The following is a 19,851-nucleotide window of genomic DNA, read 5'->3' as shown; positions in this document are numbered from 1 at the left end:
AATTTCAACATAAAAAGTTAAAAAAAAAAACAAAAAAACACATTCTTACATTTCTCAGTGCTTCATAAATAGCTCTAAATGCTGGTTGCTTATCATCATGGTAAACACCTCTGTTCCCATGAAGAATAAAGATTCCTTCTTCTTCTGCTTCCTGGCAATTGCTTCCATATATACAATGATCTGGTCGATAATTCCATTGACATGGAAAAACGAAAAGGCTTTCTATGTGAAGAAAAATAAAATAATGAAGCAAATAACCCTAATTCTACAGAATTAAAATTCTGTAAAACTTTCAGTTTAAAAAACAGCTCTTACAGGAAAAGATTTAAAATAGTGAAAAATACGTTTGGCATTTAGATCCCTTTCTGCAAAAATAGTATTAAGAAAAGTTTAAAAATTAAAAAATGAAAAGTTTTACTCTGTCTTAAACATAAACAGTGATAATCATTAATATAAGCCAAAATAAATGCATTTCTTCATTTTGACTATATATTATCAATGATTTTTTTTTTACAAATGCAAAGAATAAAAGGAATTTAAATGATTACCTGGATTATGAAAAAAGATGATATTCAACAGATCTTGATCCCCCCATGTGATGTTTAGTTTGTATTTTTTAAGCAATGGCATAAGCATATCTCCCCATCGCAGCCGTACAGTTGTCATGTCATTCTGTTGGTAAATACATTAAGAAGATCCTCAGGCTTTCATGTTTAATATGACAGCAAAATGACAGTTCCCCATTCTTCCCTTAGCATTACAGAGCAACAAGAAATGCAAACTTCTTCTGTTATAAAACCAAGTGACTCTAATGTAAACCTAAATGTGACTAGGGCTGTCCATTTGGGAATAGGGATGATAATAAAAGAAGTTATATCTGAAGCTGCATGCAGAATTGATAAAATTAATAAGTCAGGAAAGAATGGGAAAGAGAAAGCAGGTGATTTTTTAAAGTACTGTGACTGTGACCTCATCCTAAAATGCAGACAGTTTGGGTGCCTATGTCTGTGTCACAGAGTTGTTGTGGGTTCAACTTTTAACATATAAAAAAAATACATTTGGACAGTACTTGGCACATGGCACATATTCAGTGTTAGCTATTACTGTTATCAGGATCACTATAATTCTTAGACTGATTTGCTAATCTTTTATAACTGACATTTCGAAGAGCTTGATTTGAAACTGATAAATCAAAAACAGATAGTGAAATTCATCAGATGCCTTTTCAGCCTCTATAAAGCTGCTCACAGCTCACTGGTTTTGGGGTGGGGAGAGTGTTGTTTTGTTTTTGTGGGCAGCAAAGCAAAGTTTATTGGAAATAGTACAAAGCTCCCAAAGAAGGAGAAGACCTGAGAGGGTTGTCCTCAGAGCTCATTATTTTAAAACACAAAATCAAATACCCAAAGAAACAACAGAGTTGAAAGAGGGCTCTGGATCTTATGAATGTGAGTGAGAAGTTGTGGACCTGAATACTAAGACTTTTCAATCCATTTGACTCTTTTAAGTACTTTAGATTTAACTCAATATTCCTCAAAGTGCAGTCTGCATATCAGTGAATTTTTTTAAATCCTTCACAATATTACGTACACAAATCAAGAGTAATATTGGGAAACCTTTATAGCAACTCAACAGAACTATCTAATATTTTTCTAGTAACTTACATACGTCCTTTTTACAAAGTATTGACTCATGAAAAACTGTAGATTTAAAAAACAAAATTGATCCTTCATATACAATGAAAGACATTGTTATAAGCTATTCTAGGATATGTAATAAACATAATGGGGGTATAAACAACCTATCCTTTAAGAAAGACAAGTAAGAGTTCCTAGGGGAAAAAGCTATATATATTTAAACTAAGTATTATCTAATATAATTGTATTACCCTTGTGTGAAGTTTCTCAGAACATAGTAAACACAGTAATTATAAAATAATCAGAAATTCCCCCAAAACAATCTGGAAAATGACTGAAAGAAGTTTTACTTAAGGAAATAGTAAGAAAATACTTTACTGAACTGACAACTCTGAAATAAGTCTATTAGCATGTTAACTAAATGTTCTCAGAATCTGAAAAGGCAACTGAATTGTACAAGGACAAAGACTAGCAACATATTCCATAGACAGAGCTGGCGGACCCGTTGTCCTGTGCCATGTTCAGATCTTCACTGGACTCATTCCATTCAAATATATAAATATATATAAAAGAAGTATACCTATTCAAAGAAAAGTATCAATGAAAGATAAAATTACACGGTCTAGTACAGTCTTAGGGGAAAAAAATCAAAGAGAGAAAAATCACCTTTATAAGTTAAAGAAAAAGTCCTACTACCAAAAAACTGGAAAAGAAGCAATAACACTAGTATTATATGCTAATTATATAACCTAGAATATCCAAGACAACCAATGAAAACTCTTAAGAAATGAGTCTAGAAAAGAGCCATTACAAAAAAAGTCAAACTTAGTCTGTGTAGAAAATTCAAAAGATTCCACCAAAAAACTGCTAGAAGTGATGGAGGAATTCAGCAAAGTCACGGGATATAAAATTAACGCACAGAAGTCTGTTGCATTTCTATACACTAACAATGAAGTAGCAGAAAAAAAATCAAGGACTCAATCCTGTTTACAATTGTACCAAAACCCGTAAGATACACAGGAACAAACCTAACCAAAGAGATGAAAGATCTGTATTCCAAAAACTATAGGACACTGATGAAAGAAATTGAGGAAGACTTAAAGAAATGGAAAAACATTCCATGTTCATGGACAAATATTGTTAAAATGTCCATACTACTGGGGTACCTTGGTGGCTCATTTAAGCATCTGTCTTCAGCTCAGGTTATGATCCCAGGGTCCTGGGATCAGGCCCCGCACCAGGTTTCCTGCTCAGTGGGAAACCTGTTTCCTCCTCTTCCCTCTGCCTGCTGCTCCCCTTGCTTGTGATCTATTTAAAAAAAAAAATAAGGAGGGGGGGGACGACCTGGGCGGCTCAGTGGTTAAGCATCTGTCTTTGGCTCAGGTTGTGATCCAGGGATCCTGGAATTGAGTTCCACATCAGGCTCCTCACAGGAAGCCTATGTCTCCTGCCTATGCCTCTGCCTATCTCTGTGTGTCTCTCATGAATAAATAAATCTAAAAAAAAATTTTTTTTTCTTTAAAAATAAAAGTCTATACTACCCAAAGCAACTTACACATTCAATGCAATACCTACCAAAATACCACCATCATTCTTTGCAGAACTGGAAGATACAAGACACAATTCTAAAATTTGTATGAAACCACAAAAGACCCTGAACAGCCAAAGGAATGTTGAGAAATAAAGCAAAGCTGGAGGCATCACGATTCCAGACTCCAAAGCTGGAGGCATCACAATTCCAGACTCCATCACGATTCCAGACTCCAGGGTCCAAAAGACCCTGAACAGCCAAAGGAATGTTGAGAAATAAAGCAAAGCTGGAGGCATCACAATTTTCTGTACTACAAAACTGTAATCTTCAAGACAGTATGGTACTGGCACAAAAAAAAAGACACATAGATCAATGGAACAGAATAGAGAACCCAGAAATGGACCCTCACTCTATGGTCAACTAATCTTCAACACAGTAGGAAAGAATATTCAATGGAAAAAAGACAGTCTCTTCAATAAATGGTGCTGGGAAAACTGGACAGCCACATGTAAGAAGAATGAAACTGGACCACTTTCTTGCACCATACACAAAAATAAATTCAAAATGGATCAAAGATCTAAATGTGAGCTAGGAATCCATCAAAATCCTAGAGGAAAACAGAGGAGAACTCTCAGACCTCAGCTGCAGCAACTTCCTGCTAGGCATTGTCTCCAGGGGCAAGGGAAACAAAAGCAAAAATGAACCACTGGGACTTCATCAGGATTGAAAAAGCATTCTGCACAACAAAGGAAATAATCAGCAAAACTAAAAGACAACCTATGGAATGGGAGAAGATATTCACAAATGATATTATTAGATAAAGGGCTCATATCCAAAATCTATAAAGAACTTATCAAACCCAACATGCAAAAAACAGATAATCCAGTCAACATATGGGCAGAGACATAAACAGATATTTCTCCAAAGAAGACATACAAATGGCTAACAGATAGATGAAAAAATGTTCAACATCACTCATCAAGGAAATACGAATCAAAACCACAATGAGATACCACCTCACACCTGTCAAATGGCTATAATTAACTCAGGAAACAAGGTGTTGGCAAGGATGTGAAGAAAAGGGAACCCTCTTACCCTGTTGGTGGGAATGCAAACTGGTGCAGCCCCTCTGGAAAACAGTATGGAGGTTCCTCAAAGTTAAAAGTAGAATTACCTATAACCCAGTAACTGCACTACTAGGTATTCACCCAAAGGATTCAAAGGGGCACATGTACTCCAATGTTTGTAACAGCAATGTCCACAATATCCAAAGCTATTGGCTATGTGTGTGTGTGTGTACTCACACATGTGCATATATGATGGAATATTACTCCTGCCATTTGCAACACGGTGGATGGAACTAAAGGGTATTATGCTAAGCAAAATAAGTCAGTCAAATACCATATGATTTCACTTATAGGAGAAATTTAAGAAAAAGATGAACACAGGAGAAGGAAAAGAAACATAAAATAAAAACAGAGTGGGAGGAAAACCATAAGAGACTCTCAACTATAAGGAATAAACTGAAGGTTTCTGGAGGGGAGGGTGGGTGAGGAGGTAACTGCATGATGGGCATGAAGGAGGGCACCTAATATAATGAGCACTGGGTGTTATATGCAACTGATAAATCACTAAATTCTACCTCAGAAACTAATAATACACAGTATGTTACCTTTTAATTTAAGTTTAAAAAAAATTTTTTTTTAAAGAAAAGGGGTGGGACGCCTGGGTGACTCAGTGGTTTGGTGCCTGCCTTTAGCCCAGGACATGATCCTGGAGTCCCAGGATCAAGTCCCATGTGGGGCTCCCTGCATGGAGCCTGCTTCTCTCTCTGCCTATATCTCTGCCTCTCTGTGTGTCTCTCATGAATAAATAAATAAAATCTTTTTTTTAAAAAAAGAGGCATTACACATAAAAGTTCAGATTATAGAAAATGTTTTTAAAGTAGAGAAATGGTCAAGGGGGATAAACAAATAGTCATTCACAAAGGAGGAAACAGAAATGGCCAAAAAGTAAATGAAAATATAATTTTCCACACTGGTAGTATAGTCAAGAAAGTATAAGTTAAAATATGAGATATTTTCAGCCATATAACTATATGCTCATATTACTACATACAAACAATAAAACCAAATCATTCATTCTCAGTTATTTCATACACACATTAAAAATGTGATAGTCTATGTACTGACATAAAGATCAGTCAGTTATATATTTACTAAGTAAAAAAAGCAAATGGAAGATGTATTAAAAGGACTTTATATGGAAGTGCTTATGTACATGTATATCTGTTTCAAAATATATTTTTAATGGGTCTGAAAAATATATAGCAAAATTTATAACATTATATGAGCAAAGAAACGAAACTGGGAAGCATGGTATGCAAGGGGAGGCTTTTCTTTTTATTCTACATACAATTCTACATACAAATTTTTATGAGCCTGGTTTTGTTTTGCAATTTAAAACATTTTTTAAGTTTATTTAAGTAATCTCTACACTCAACATGGGGCTCAAACTCACAACCCCAAGATCAAGAGCCACATATTCCCCTGACTGAGCCAGCCAGGTACCCCTTGTTTTATAATTTTTAAAAAGAAAAATGTAGTTCTAATTTACTAATCTTAGCAAAATGTACATATATTAAAATCTGTTAATTTCAAACAAAATAAAATAAAATCAGTTTATTTCATTTTAGAATAATGTATGCTTTTGAAAACAAATATTTATTATCAGTCTAGCTTATACATAAATATAAATGGCTATTTGTAGCATGTTCCAACAATGCTAGAAACTGGGAACTCATCAATTCCCAAAGATTAGTTAACAGCACTATCTCTGAAAAGTTCGATATCTGTTAGTGAGATGCTCATGGATACTGTTCTTATAAATTATAAAAGTCCTCCACCACATACATTTTGCAAATATATAAAAATAACCATCATGTCTACTTCATGGACATGGAAATGTTCTCTTTTCCAATACCTTTTAATAATGCACTAATGGGGCAGCCTGGGTGGCTCAGTGGTTTAGCGCCGCCTTCAGCCCAGGGCCTGATCCTGGAGACCCAGGATAGAGTCCTACTTCGGGCTCCCTGTGTGGAGCCTGCTTCTCTCTCTTCCTGTGTCTCTGCTTCTCTCTCTCTCATGAATAAATACATAAAATCTTTAAAAAAAAAATAACATACTATGGTCTAGTTTCTAAAACTTTCATCTATCCTCTGCCAGTAATTATCTATTAAGTTGCTATTTATGTCATACCCCATTCTAAATATTCCCAATACAAAGTTGTACAAAATATACACCCTGCCCTCGGCAGGTGGAGAAAACAGACAAAACTTACTTTACAAAGTAATATATGGCAGGATGTGAACAGGGTGCAGTAAATATACAAGAAAAAGATTCTCAAGATACCTTATTTAGGGTGCCTGGCTGGTTTAATCAGTAGAGCATGTGACTCTTGATCTCAGGGTTGTGGGTTTGAGTCCACGTTTAGTGTAGAGATAACTTAAAAAGTAAATAAAAACTTAAAAAAAAATTAAAGACGCCTTATTTATAGTCTTTGGTTTCCCCTAATAAATAGAAAACGGTTAAGAAATAACCTAATAGGGATTCAATACTGCAAATACAATCGTAACAAAATACAAAGCAATAGTTTAACCACTACTATAGGATTATCTACCAAGCATAATGAGAAACAACAAAAAAGAATTTTTACAATTTTGGTTTTATATATATATATATTTCAGATTTTATATATATATGTGTGTATATATATATATATACACATATATATATAAAATACATCAGGATGGAAATGAACTGTCATGAATGGTAGAGACTGGGTGACAACAAAGCAAATTAAGAATTTAAAATATGGCCATTCTCTTAAATGGGTAGTCTTACAGCTTTTTATGAAATAGGAACCATGGGGCAACATTCACAGATGTGTAGGAAGCAGTTTAGAAAGTTACTATACGTAATCAGTTATACCACTAGAGCCAGAAACTGTTGCATTAGTAGGAAAAAAAACAAGGCAATGTTTGCTATAGTCTGGAAAACAATCAGGAAAAACAAAAACATACATATGAAAAAAGGAATCAAAACTAAATTTCATAAAAACATTTCAGTAATCATAAATATAGTAATATTTGAAAACAAAGCAAATCTGTGTTGTTCCCACTGGGCAAGGACAGGATTGTTTGGAATACAGGGATAGTAGGTGTAAAGTAAACGGCACCTCTGAATTAATGTATAACCATGCCTCTCACAGTCTTCTTCATTAAATCTATCATGCACAGATGAAAACAGAAGTTTGAAAAGTTTAGAAATGATTTCATCTCTCATATCTAGGTTTCTAGTTGATTTAAGGAACATGCCATGACCAAAAAAAGTAAAAAAGTTACTTTTGAAACTGTTGAAGTATTTAAGAATGACTTTTTAAGAGTGACATTTAAATAATAAAAGATAGTCATAGATTTGAACGAGAGTTGTAATTTTGAAATGTTTAAAAAACAATATAGTGTTACTATTGTTATTTAGTGTTACTAAATTATCTCTAAGGTTCTCTGCAACAGTAAACTTCTCATAATTCTATGAATTTCGAATGAAGAGATACTGAGAAGTAACATTATTCCTTAGCAAGTAATCTTACAGCACCATCTTCTGGTATAATATTACTGTGCATAGACTAACAAACAGAAAAGGAAGAATTCATGGTATTATGCCTGTTTTATTTAGTAGAACTTTATGGTACATGAAATTTTAAACCTCAAGTTATATTAACAAATTGGATAGTTAAAGAAATGCTTACTGTTAAGCAAGAGCACAGATTACACTAACCTCATTAATGCATTCAACTGTAGGAGACAAAATTAAAGTTAAATCAAGATTTCAAAAAGGTTCAGAATATGAGAAGGCTAAAAAAAAAAAAAAAACAAAAAACAAAAAACTAGGTTTACTAGATCTACAGAAAGTAAGAATGATGAGTACAAACAATCCTAAGACAAATGTCAATGCGTGGGCATGGCTGCAAATAGTAGTGTGGCCTACCCCAAAGATAAGCCAAGGAAACAACTCTAAATGAGGTCAAGATTTAAATGAGACACACAAAAAGAATAAATAATGGTGTAAAGTCTGGTCTACCAGAAGCCATAAGAAAAATATCTGACAAATATGTATCCATATATACACACAAACATGTATTCTCATATCATAGAAGATGTAATATCCCTTAATGTTCAATATGGCCCTAACTAGATGTAAAGGGATAAACAGCAAGTCTATGTAAGTGTTTCAGAAATCACTGTTTTTAGCTAATATTTAAGTGCTTACTATGTGTCATGCGCTGCATGAAGCACTTTATATTTTATATTTTAATTCCAGTATAATATTATACCATACAATGTTGTATTAGTTTCAAGTATTCAATATAGTGATTCAACAATTCTATACATTACCCAGTGCTCATCATGGGAAGTGTACTTTTTAATACCCATCACCTATTTCACCCATCCCTCCACCCACCACCCCTCCGATAACCATCAGTTTGTTCTCTATAGTTAAGAGTCTGTTTCTTGGTTTCTTTTTTCTTTGTTCATTTGTTTCTTAAATTCCAGAAATATGCAAATATATAAAAATAACTGGGTTCCCGGTTATTTCACTTAGAAATAAGCGAAATCATATAGTATTTGTCTTTCTCTGACTTATTTCACTTAGCATTATACTCTCTAGATCCACCCGTGTTATTGCAAATGACAAGGTTCCATTCCTTTTTATGACTAATATTTCACTGTGTGTATACGTGTACACATACACACCATGTCTTCTTTATCCATTCATTGGGGGAACTTCATCCTGTTTTCCATAGTGGCTGCACCAGTATGCATTCCCACCAACACTATATAAGGATTCCTTTTTCTCCATTCTTACCAACACTTATTTTTTGTGTTGTTGATTTTAGCCATTCAGACAGGTATGAAGTGGTATCTTTGTTGCTTAGATTTGCATTTCCCTGACAATGAGTGATGTTGAACATCTTTTCATGTGTCTGTTGGCCATCTGAATATCTACTTTGGAACAATGTCCATGTTTTCTGCCCATATTTTTTAATTGAATTGTTTTTTAGATGTTGAGTTGCATAAGTATATATTTTGGATACTAACTATCGTATATGTCATTGGCAAGTATCTTCTTCCATTCAGTAGGTTGTCTTTTAGTTTTGTTGATGGTTTCCTTTGCTGCGCAGGTTTTTATTTTGATATAGTCTCAAGAGTTTATTTCTGCTTTTGTTTTCCTTGCCTCAGGAGACTTATCTAGAAAAATGCTGTTACAGCTGATGTCAGAGAAATTACTGCTTGTGCTCTCCTCTAGGATTTTTATGGTTTCAGGTCTCACATTTAGGTCTTTAATCCATTTTGAGTTTATTTTTGTGTATGGTATGAGAAAGTGGTCCAGTTTTCCCAGCATCATTTGTTGAAAAGATGTACTAAGTAAGTATTTTAAACAGATCTCCTTTAAACTGACAACCTATGTAAGTCCATTCATCATCTATTTTTCAGTTGAGAGAACTGACATTTAAAGTTAAGTGGCTAGTGGTTAAATAAATGCACAGGTGGAAAGGTTAAACATAAAGACAGTTTGACTCTAGTGTCTACAAACTACAATGAAACAAAACTCATCAACATAAAATTGGTAAACAATACAGCATACTCCTGCATTCAGAATGCACACAGAATCTAAACAGCCTGATTCTTCCATTGACCCACAATTTGCGAGATAAGAAACATGAAAGAATTTTTTTTTGAAAGATTTTATTTATTTATTTGACAGAGGGAGAGAAAGAGAACCCAAGTGGGAGAGAGAGGCAGAGGAAAAGGGAAAAGCCGGCTCCTCCCTGAGCAGGGAACCCAACACAGGGCTGGCTGGATCCCAGGTCCATGAAATCATGACCAGAGATGAAGGCAGACACTTAACTGACTAAGCCACCCAGGCGCACCAGGAATTTAAGCTAATTCCCAATAGCTTCAAACAGCTCACATTTATGTGTTAGCCACTGTTCTAATTCAATCCTTATAAAAGTCCTATGATACAGGTCATGTTATCTACCATCCTCATCTCACAGATGAGAAAACGAAAGCCCAGAGATATTCAAAACTTAGTAAGTCACAGAGTCTTGAACCAGGCCAACAGGTCCAGAGAGTCTTAAGCTTTTCACATCTCTGTGTTCCCCCAGGATGTTCTACAGTCGCACAACTACACAATGACAACTAATACCTAGAATAACAATCTAGAAAGATGATGCTCACTACTTTGTACATTGTACTTCATTATAATGACATCTGGCTTGATCTACCATAATGCTCCAATAAGCAGAATATTAAAAACATACTTTTCCTCAATTATTCTAAGTAAGTGGAAAAATTCTAAATAGACTAATCTAGTTCTTACCAAAACAAAGCTAAATTGAGAACCAAACAATTTGTGGAAGGAAAATAGAGAAACGTTAACCAACTACCTGTATCAGTGACTTACCTTGAAATACTTCCTTCTCATTCTAGTCATGTTCATCAACATAACTCCAGAGTTTACTCCAGTTTTTCCATAATATGGATGTCTTGCAAAACGATTATACCATCCTATTCGAGGCTCTTCATGTTCTGGTGCCATTGCAGCAATTTGTGTGGAATTAAATTTCTTTAGTAAAGACCAAATATCATCGACAGGCCGTAAAAAAAGGATATCAGTGTCGACATACAATAATGAGTCAACTTCTTTCAGGATTAACTATGAGAAGAAATATTTGAAACATCCATTATAATTCTAATTTAGTTGTAAAAGAAATCCTATGAGATAAGCTAATTTACATTAGTTTTTTTAAGTAATTTTTCTTAAATCTTTTTTTACAAGGGTATTATACAGAGATATTATGCTAATCTTTGTATTAACTTTCAGAGAACAAAAGGTATAAAAACAAATCAGAACAAAAACCTAAACACTAACAACTAGAAATATTAAAAAAAAAAAAAGCAATGTCCTTAAAGATTAGAGGAAATGTTTTTCAAATGGAAAATAACATTAACTTAGCTGAATTTATATCCTGAATCTTAATTTCCTAAAACAAATACAGAAATAAACCAATACAAAGATCTTCTGAATTTATTCCTTTGGCCTGTGACACTAACAGCTGGCACCTCTCTAACACTTTGGTATCCACTAGTAAACACAGGCAAAATTGGAACCCAGACCACCTTGCTCTGGAGTCCACAGTTTTACTTCCATGCTTACTGTCTCCAACAAATCAAAGTAAATGTGCACACACTTAGCAAGGGTGAAGACAAGACAACATCTTGAAAGATGGACTGGCTATGTTATTACTTTCTGAGAGAGATTAAATGTGTCCTCTGTAAGGGTTTTTTGAGGAAAACTGTTTATTTCTGCCTTACCCACGAAATTTAGACCCCCAACTCCTGCAAATTTAAGTTTACTGCATGTATCACAACTCAATTATTAGATTAACCTAAATCTTTTCAGTTAAGAATATAAAGAGAAGAGTTTGATCCTTGTTCTACTCCTTTTCAAAGATGTTGCCTCCTCCTTCTGCTAAGGTTAAGTCATCACCTTAATGAGCAGCTACAAGGCTGCAATCACCCCATTCCTCCCACCATGTGGGAAAAAATGTGATGGTTTGACTGCAGAGCCTGAGTAGGGAAGATTCACTTGTTCAAAGACTCTGATTATAGGCTATGTATGAGTATGTCTTTATGTCTCTCTCTCTTTGGGGAGCAGAAGAGTGAGGGAAATTCTTATTTATCAACATGCTGTTTCTGTACCATGAAACAATGTGTGTTTATAGATTATTACATCATTAGCAGACTTGGAAAATACTGTTCACTGTCAGGAGCCCTGGTCAACTAGAGATCAGACAAAAGGTTAAGTAATAACTATGTCAGTATTTTTTCTATGGTTCCTTTTGGAGGAGGAAGGAATTGGTAGAACTTACATTAGTTGTTTTCATCAATCTATTTCAAAGGAAGAGAAGCTCAGTAAAAAAATTATCATGTAGAAAAATATAACACCCATTTACTTAAATCTGGCTAAAAAGATGCGGAAGTAACAGTGAAATATGAGGACAATTTGGCAGGTTCAAGTATTCATTTTAGTGTTTCAAATTCCATTTAGGAATTTAGCCAGATTACATCACTAAATGATCTGGAAAATTTCATATCACAACACCAACAATTAAACTTGTTAATAATGCAGAACAAAATGGAAGAGAAATGGTTGTAACCTTAGGCTTCTAGCATCACGTATTGTTTTTTCAGCAACATATTTGTTTATTAAATGTCATACTGTATTTGTTTAATCCGTGCCTCCCACATCAGACAATAAACTCTATGAAAAAAAGGAAAACTGTCTGTTCATTTATTCCTATATATCCAGAACCTCAGTACAGATTCTCAGCAGAAAATAAGCACTCAATTTATTAATTAAATGAAATGTGATACTATAATGATTCAACATAAAAATTTTGTTTTAGGGGATCCCTGGGTGGCTCAGCGGTTTAGCGCCTGCCTTTGGCCCAGGGCATGATCCTGGAGTCCTGGGATCGAGTCCGACGTCGGGCTCCCAGCATGGAGCCTGCTTCTCCCTCTGCCTGTGTCTCTGCCTCTCTCTATGTCTATCATAAATAAATAAGTAAATCTTTAAAAAAAATTTTTTTTGTTTTAAATTTATAAAGTCTAGGGATGCCTATGTAGCTCAGTGGTTCAGCATCTGCCTTTGGCTCAGGGTGTGATCCCAGGTCCTGGGATTGAGTCCCACATTAGTCTCCCCATGGGGAAGCCTGCTTCTCCCTCTGCCTACGTCTCTGCTTCTCTCTCTCTCTGTGTCTCTCATGAATAAATAAAATCTTTAAAAAAATTTTTTTTTAACTTACAAAGTCTGCATAAAATATCTAAAAGTTCTCAGGCTTTTTTTTCTACCTTAATCCCTTATTTGCGTGCCCCTTACAATAGAAGCAGAGACTGAGAAAGATCCTAGGATCTAAATTTTTTATTCATGGCAACAAAGAAACTGGTTAAGCAGACTCAGTGATCAAAATTACAACTTTAAGTCTTACTGATGACCTGGATTCAGTAAATTATATTTTTTAAAAAAGATTTTATTTATTTATTCATGACAGACACACAGAGAGAGGCAGAGACATAGGCAGAGAGAGAGGCTGGTTCCCCGTGCAGAGCCTGATGCTGGATTCCATCTTAGGACCCCGGGATCACGACCTGAGCCAAAGGCAGATGCTCAACCACTGAGCCACTCAGGCGCCCCAAGTAAATTATATTCGTAATATGCTAAGAATGGCCTTATTCCACTTAAGAATAACAAGTAACTAAAGTTTCTTCTCCCATAATTCATACACTTTCCACAAACTTGTGAGCTTCTTATATTTAGTATTTCTACTACTATAACTTTTATAAACATTATAGTCATCTTAACAATTACTGTGAATTTTAAAACTGTGGATGAAATCAACTCAAAATAAAGAGGTAATCTTGCTTCTGAATATTTTTAGATTTAAAAAAAATGATCAGGTTTATCACCAGAGAACCCTACCAAAAAACAGCTCCACTGAATAAATGGTTCCCATTTCCCTTTGAGTTCACATGTTTAAATTTGTGTCTGTGTTAAAATATAATCTGGAAAGGGTAATGTGGCTTGGAATAAGACAGAAATGGCTGTTTAATGATACAATCTACTTCACTTCCAAATTATAAATACAATGAGCCAGGAGAAGGTGATACTGCCACTGTATTTCTGCTAGCAACAGGCCTGGCTTCAGTTAAGATCTGATGACCTCAATTCCTTCTCAGAAATAAAACCATTTACAGCACCTGAATAAATTAAAACGTAAGATATAGTATTTCAACAGAAATTACTTACATTTTTCATTTTTAACAGATGTTTTCTTTGTAGCTTTTATTTGTTCTACTGGAAGTATTTTCCTAATGTTCAAAGGGAAAATCTACATGCGTGTTTATTTAACTCATTTATATGTAACTCTTCATTAACTCGTATGTAAAAGCAAAATTAGAAAATAAAAAACCACTAGAGAAAAAACTTACTGGCAAGAATAATCTCTGGGAAGCACACGGTTTAAAGAGCTTTTTCCACTCCAATGCATTCTCACTTGGAAAAGTTATTGGGTATAATGAATAATTAAATGTCTGTAGAAATGACCAGCTATCAAGCTAAGAAAAAAAATAAATAGTTTAGATTGTTCTTTCAATTGTCTCTGTAAATTCATAAACAGATTATTTTAAAAAGCTAAAAATTAAAATATATATTATGCTGTACACAGTTAAAGTCAGATTCTTCTTTCCCACCATTTGTTCTCATTCAAAATCTTAAAATCATAGTAATATTCTAGCAAAACTCCACAATAGGGATCAGAGGCACAATGAAAGTAAACCACCACAAAATCAGAAAGCCGAAAGCCTCACAAGTCGTTCATCAACCTCATGTTTACCTGATGTATAAATCCTATCAATTCCTAAACAAATTAAACTCAGAAAAATTAACTAATTTTATTACCAAAGTATGTATAATAGAAAATATAATATAAAATATAATAGAAAATGTTTACACTCAAAATCAGACCTACTGAAAATATTCGTCTAGGGCAGCCCAGGTGGCTTAGCGGTTTGGCGCCGCCTTCAGCCCAGGGCCTGATCCTGAAGACCCTGGATCAAGTCCCACATCGGGCTCCCTGCATGGAGCCTGCATGGAGCCTGTTTCTCCCTCTGCCTGCATCTCTGCCTCTCACTCTCTCTCTCTCTGTGTCTCTCATGAATAAATAAATAAAATCTTTTTAAAAAATTGTCGATCTATATAGTTTTAATATGCATGGATATTATTTCTGATAATAAAATACTCCGATAAACATATATCAATGTCAAATTTTGAAAAACTCATTACAAAAAGCAAAAAGATCTGAAAATCTATAATGAACATGTTTACTTTTCATGCATTTCAAGACACTAAATTCAAATTCAGTTTAAGTATTACCCATCAACAGAATTGTTGATTCAAGTTTCCTAGCGAGCATTCACAGTATATAAGAGGATGGGGCACTTGAGTGGCTCAGTTAAGTGTCTGACTTTTTTTTTCATAAAGAATTTTTATTTATTTGAGAGAGAGAGAGAGCACAGAGCTAGTGAGAACACAAATGGTGGGGAGGGGAAGAAGGAGAAGCAGGCTCCCCGCTGCACAGGGATCCTGACGTGGGGCTTAGTCCCATGACCTGGGATCATGACCTGAGTGAGCTGAAGGCAGATGCTTAATCGACTGAGCCACCCAGGTGCCCCAGGTGTCAGATTCTTAATTTTGACTCAGGTCATGATCTCAAAGTCATGAGATCAAGCCCCACATGGAGCTCTGAGCTGAGCACAGAGCTTGCTTTAGAGTCTATCTCTCTTCCTTTGCCCTTCATCAGTTTGCAATGGCTAAATAATTAAATAAATAGTTAAAAAACAAATAAAAAATTATTTTTTAATTAAAAAAACAATATACAAAAAAAAAACAATATACAGGGGAAGAAAAACTAAGTTGTCTATGTAATAGGTTGAAGATGCTCTCTTCTTAAATTATGACTCGGTTTAAGTAATTTTTAAAAACATTAATGCCTCCCAACATAGTTTAAGGGAATACTTTTAACTCCAACATTCTGCTTTGATGTCTCTGTTGATTACTTTGAAGCACTAGCATTTTATTTTCCCTGCACAACATATATCACTTAAAGATACTTTGAATATCAACTTCTAAAGAGACATTTTTCCCTAAACATTCTAATATTTAGTCATTTTTTTGCAGTAAAAGCACATTCTACTAGTATTTGATACTTCATCAAAAGCAAAACCAAACATTCTCAGAACTGACTGTAATAGTTAAAAACTAAGTTTAAAAATACAGTATACATTGAGGCAACTTGGGTGGTTCAGTCAGTTGGGCATGTGACTCTTGGTTTTCAGCTCAGATCATTATCTCACGGGTTTTGAGGCCCTCATAAAGCTCTGCACTCAGTGGGGAGTCTGCTTGAGGATTCTTTCCCTCTGCCCCTCCCTCTCAAATAAATACATAGATAAATCTTTTTAAAAAGTACAGTATATATTACACAAGCAGTCAGATTTGAACACAACACTGAGGTTGCATTTAATACGAAACAATAAATTTATTTTTTTATTACACTTCCAAAGATTTCCACAGTTCATAGCAATCTGTTGCTATTTTCTAAACTGTTAAGACAGTTAAACTGTTTAGAAAGTTAATTCCTCAATTAATATTTTAGAAAACAATCCAAAGAGGTCAAGATCACAAAAGCACATATCAAAAATACAGACATAGAGGCACCTGGCTGGCTCAGTAGAGCATGCAACTCTTTATCTCATAGTTTAAGTTTGAGCCCCATGTTGGGTGTAGAGATTACTGAAAAATAAAACCTTTAAAAAAAATACAGACAGCAGAAATATTTTAAAACAGTAAGTAAGGCTTTATATCGCTTACAAAGATTTTGTTAGAAAACTAAAAGACTTGAAATTATAAGTAGTATTTTTCACTCAATATTTTGAACCACTTTAACTTGAGAAAATATCAAATACATGTTTTTCTACATAATTAGACCAAACATAAAAACCAAATCAGTTTGAAAACTTAATTTAGTGTACACAGAGATATAAACAGAAATAGTGGGGAGGGGAGTAATCATGATCATCATCTTTACAACTGCCTCAGAACACAAGGTAGTGAGATTTCAGGTAAAATTTCTTTTTCTATATATTCTTCTCCCATATCTATCTGTTCTACTCTTCTTGCATAGTAACAATATTTTTGTTATCCTGATTAAAGAGTATATTTTAAACCTCAAAAACAGTATGGTTACCTAAGTTCAGATCAGTGAGATATTGAGAAGAACATCATATGCAATGTCTGGAAAATATTCCTAGAGCATAGAAAGGGATTGGCCTTCTTCACTCCTTTTTCCTTTGCGTTGGCTAAAATATGGGCATGAGGGTTGAAGAGTGAGTAGCCACCTTGGACCATGAAGAAGTCTTACATTAAAATGGCTCAGCCACAAGACAGAAGCCAGAGTCCCTGAAGACATGGTGCTACCATATACCACAGACTGCCTACTCTTATGTGAGAGAGAAATAAATTTCTATCTTGTTTAAGCCAATATTAGTTTGGGTTTTCTGCCAATATGGCCAAACTGATTGTAACTAATATAAAACCAAAATAAAGAACTTTCTTATCAAAACAAGAAGCCACTTCCCTCCATACTGTCAATCAAGAGCTCCCTCCCCTGAAAACAATTAAAATCTTTGTGCACACTTTTGTTGGAGGCATTCTCAAGGCAAGGATGGGAATAAAATTAAGGCATAGGACCTTCTTAGTCAAATCATACTGGAGCTATAGCCAGTGAAATAAAACCTTCATGCTTGGCAAAGTTCTTGAAGCAACCTACTTCTTTTCAAAAACAAACCTTCCTCTTACACCCTAGATCTAGACTCTTAGATGGAGTGGCAGCCCAACTCTAAGAGGGCAGTTAGTTACTAAGTAAATATTTTTGTTCAGTGAAGGAATAAAACAACATTCTATGACAGTATGCCATTAAATATTTACCTCTATAGTCTTGACAAAGTTTCAAATACTTACTATGCCTTTAAAACTATCATGTAGTTGATCTTCAGCAAAAATATGGAACTGAAGAGGTCTGATGCTGAAAATGATGGCCGACTTCAACATGGTTATAGTTTCTTCCAGTCTTTCACCACAGGCAACAACAGCGAGGTGCATTCTCTGAATGGGCTGCACTTTCAGACTATACCTAATAGAAAAGAAAACCACATTTTCCAACAGTTTTAGTACAGGGTAACAAGTTAACAACATGGTATTCTAATGATGTTCAAAAACAAGTTCAGGGGTGCCTGGGTGGCTCGGCGGTTCAGCATCTGCCTTTGGCTCAGGGCGTGATCTCGGAATCCCAGATAGAGTCCCCCCCCACATCAGGCTCCCTGCAAGGAGCCTGCTTCTCCCTCTGCCTATGTCTCTGCCTCTCTCATGAACGGATGAATGAATAAATAAATAAATCTTAAAAAAAAAAAAAAAACACACTAAGGTCCAGGATTTCTACTTAAAAGGCAAAGAAGTATCAAATTACAAACAGTACAATGTTGAATCAATTATTTATTTCTTGTATCCTCAACCAGCCTTTCTCAGCCAATGTTCCTCAGTAGGAACCATAAAAAAAAATTACTGCTTTCTCAATTCTCCCAAGAATAGCACATAACTAGCACCATTCTAGGTATACAGTAGAGAAGTTAATTCATTACTCAGATCAGATGCATTAGGACTTAATTCTCTCAAGGAACCCCCCAGATGACAAGGGTGTATCACCAATTGAAGGCCTTCTATTATTTTTTAGATTTTTTATTAAAAAAAAATGTCAAAAGCATATTAAAGTAGAGAGAATAGGGGCACCTGGGTGGCTCAGCTGATGAAGCATCTGCCATGATCCCAGGGATAGAGCCCTGCGTCACAGAGCTCTCTGCTCAGTGGGGAGCCTGCTTCTCCCTCTGTTCTCTGCTCCTCCCTCCTACTCATGCGCTTTCTCTCAAATAAATAAAATCTTTAAAAAATAATAAAATAGAATAAATCTCCATGTACCTATCTCCTAACTGCTACAATTATCCAAAGGTATTCTTATTTCAACTAAAATCCCTCTCCAGGGACGCCTGAGTGGCTCAGTGGTGGGCGCCTGCCTTTGGCTCAGGTCATGATCCAGGGATCCAGGATTGAGTCCTGAATTGGGCTCCTGCGAGGAGCCGGCTTCTCCTCTCCCTCTAACTATGTCTCTGCCTCTCTCTCTCCTTGTGTCTCTCATGAATAAATAAATAAATCTTTAAAAAATAAATAAAAAACAAAATCCCTCTCCACATCCCCTTCCACTAGCCAAAAGATCATTTTTGAAGCCAGACATAAATTCATCCACAAATTTTTGAGTATTATACTCAATCTTTAACCATATTTTTATAGGGAAAAGTATCCTTCACATAACTTTTTCACTGATATGCATTCAGCTCCATTTGCCAAATAATCAGTGAGAGGTAAAAAATTCTGAGATGATCTAAAACATACTAGGTAAACATCAGTATGATATTTTGGAAGGAAAAATTCCCTAACCCCAAGTTATTGGCCTAGGCTATGTCAGATCCTACTTCTAATACAGAGCAGCAGTGCAAAGCAGGCCTAAGGAACCTTTCAAAACTCTTGCACCTTAATAGTGAACTAATAATAATCCACTAGAATATAAAGAACAGAATTAATTATGTGTGACTACATTGTTATTAAAATAACCTATTTATAATATTAAATTCAGATCTTATCTGTAATTATGGCATAAAATAATTGTTTTGGAACTGACAGCTAAAGGAATGGAAGAATGCAAGACAACATAGAAAAAAACTAATAACATAGTAAAGTATCATAAAGTACAAACACTCTAAATTAAAAACATAAACTCTGGGCAGCCCTAGTGGCGTAGCAGTTTAGCGCTGCCTGCAGCCCAGGGTGTGATCCTGGAGACCTGGGATGGAGTCCCATGTCGGGCTCCCCGCGTGGAGCCTGCTTCTCCCTCTGC

The 19,851-nt window shown here is 35.1% G+C and overlaps 1 protein-coding gene across 3 annotated transcripts in view; it reads right to left on the bottom strand.

Annotated features, from left to right (window-relative positions):
* Window positions 1–19,851, bottom strand: part of GXYLT1 (glucoside xylosyltransferase 1) — a 55,052-nt gene that overhangs the window by 16,817 nt on the left and 18,384 nt on the right. For all 3 annotated transcript variants that reach the window (XM_072798330.1, XM_072798331.1, XM_072798332.1), the window contains 5 exons: window positions 17,868–18,039; window positions 14,282–14,407; window positions 10,695–10,946; window positions 549–672; window positions 50–222 (listed from right to left, as the gene is read on the bottom strand). In XM_072798330.1, coding sequence (XP_072654431.1) covers window positions 50–222; window positions 549–672; window positions 10,695–10,946; window positions 14,282–14,407; window positions 17,868–18,039 — 847 coding nt within the window. The remainder of the gene's footprint in view (window positions 1–49; window positions 223–548; window positions 673–10,694; window positions 10,947–14,281; window positions 14,408–17,867; window positions 18,040–19,851) is intronic.

The sequence above is a fragment of the Canis lupus genome, chromosome 25 (assembly GCF_048164855.1).
Source record: "Canis lupus baileyi chromosome 25, mCanLup2.hap1, whole genome shotgun sequence".
Lineage (NCBI taxonomy): Eukaryota > Metazoa > Chordata > Mammalia > Carnivora > Canidae > Canis > Canis lupus.
This window is presented reverse-complemented; position numbering and strand designations above follow the sequence as displayed.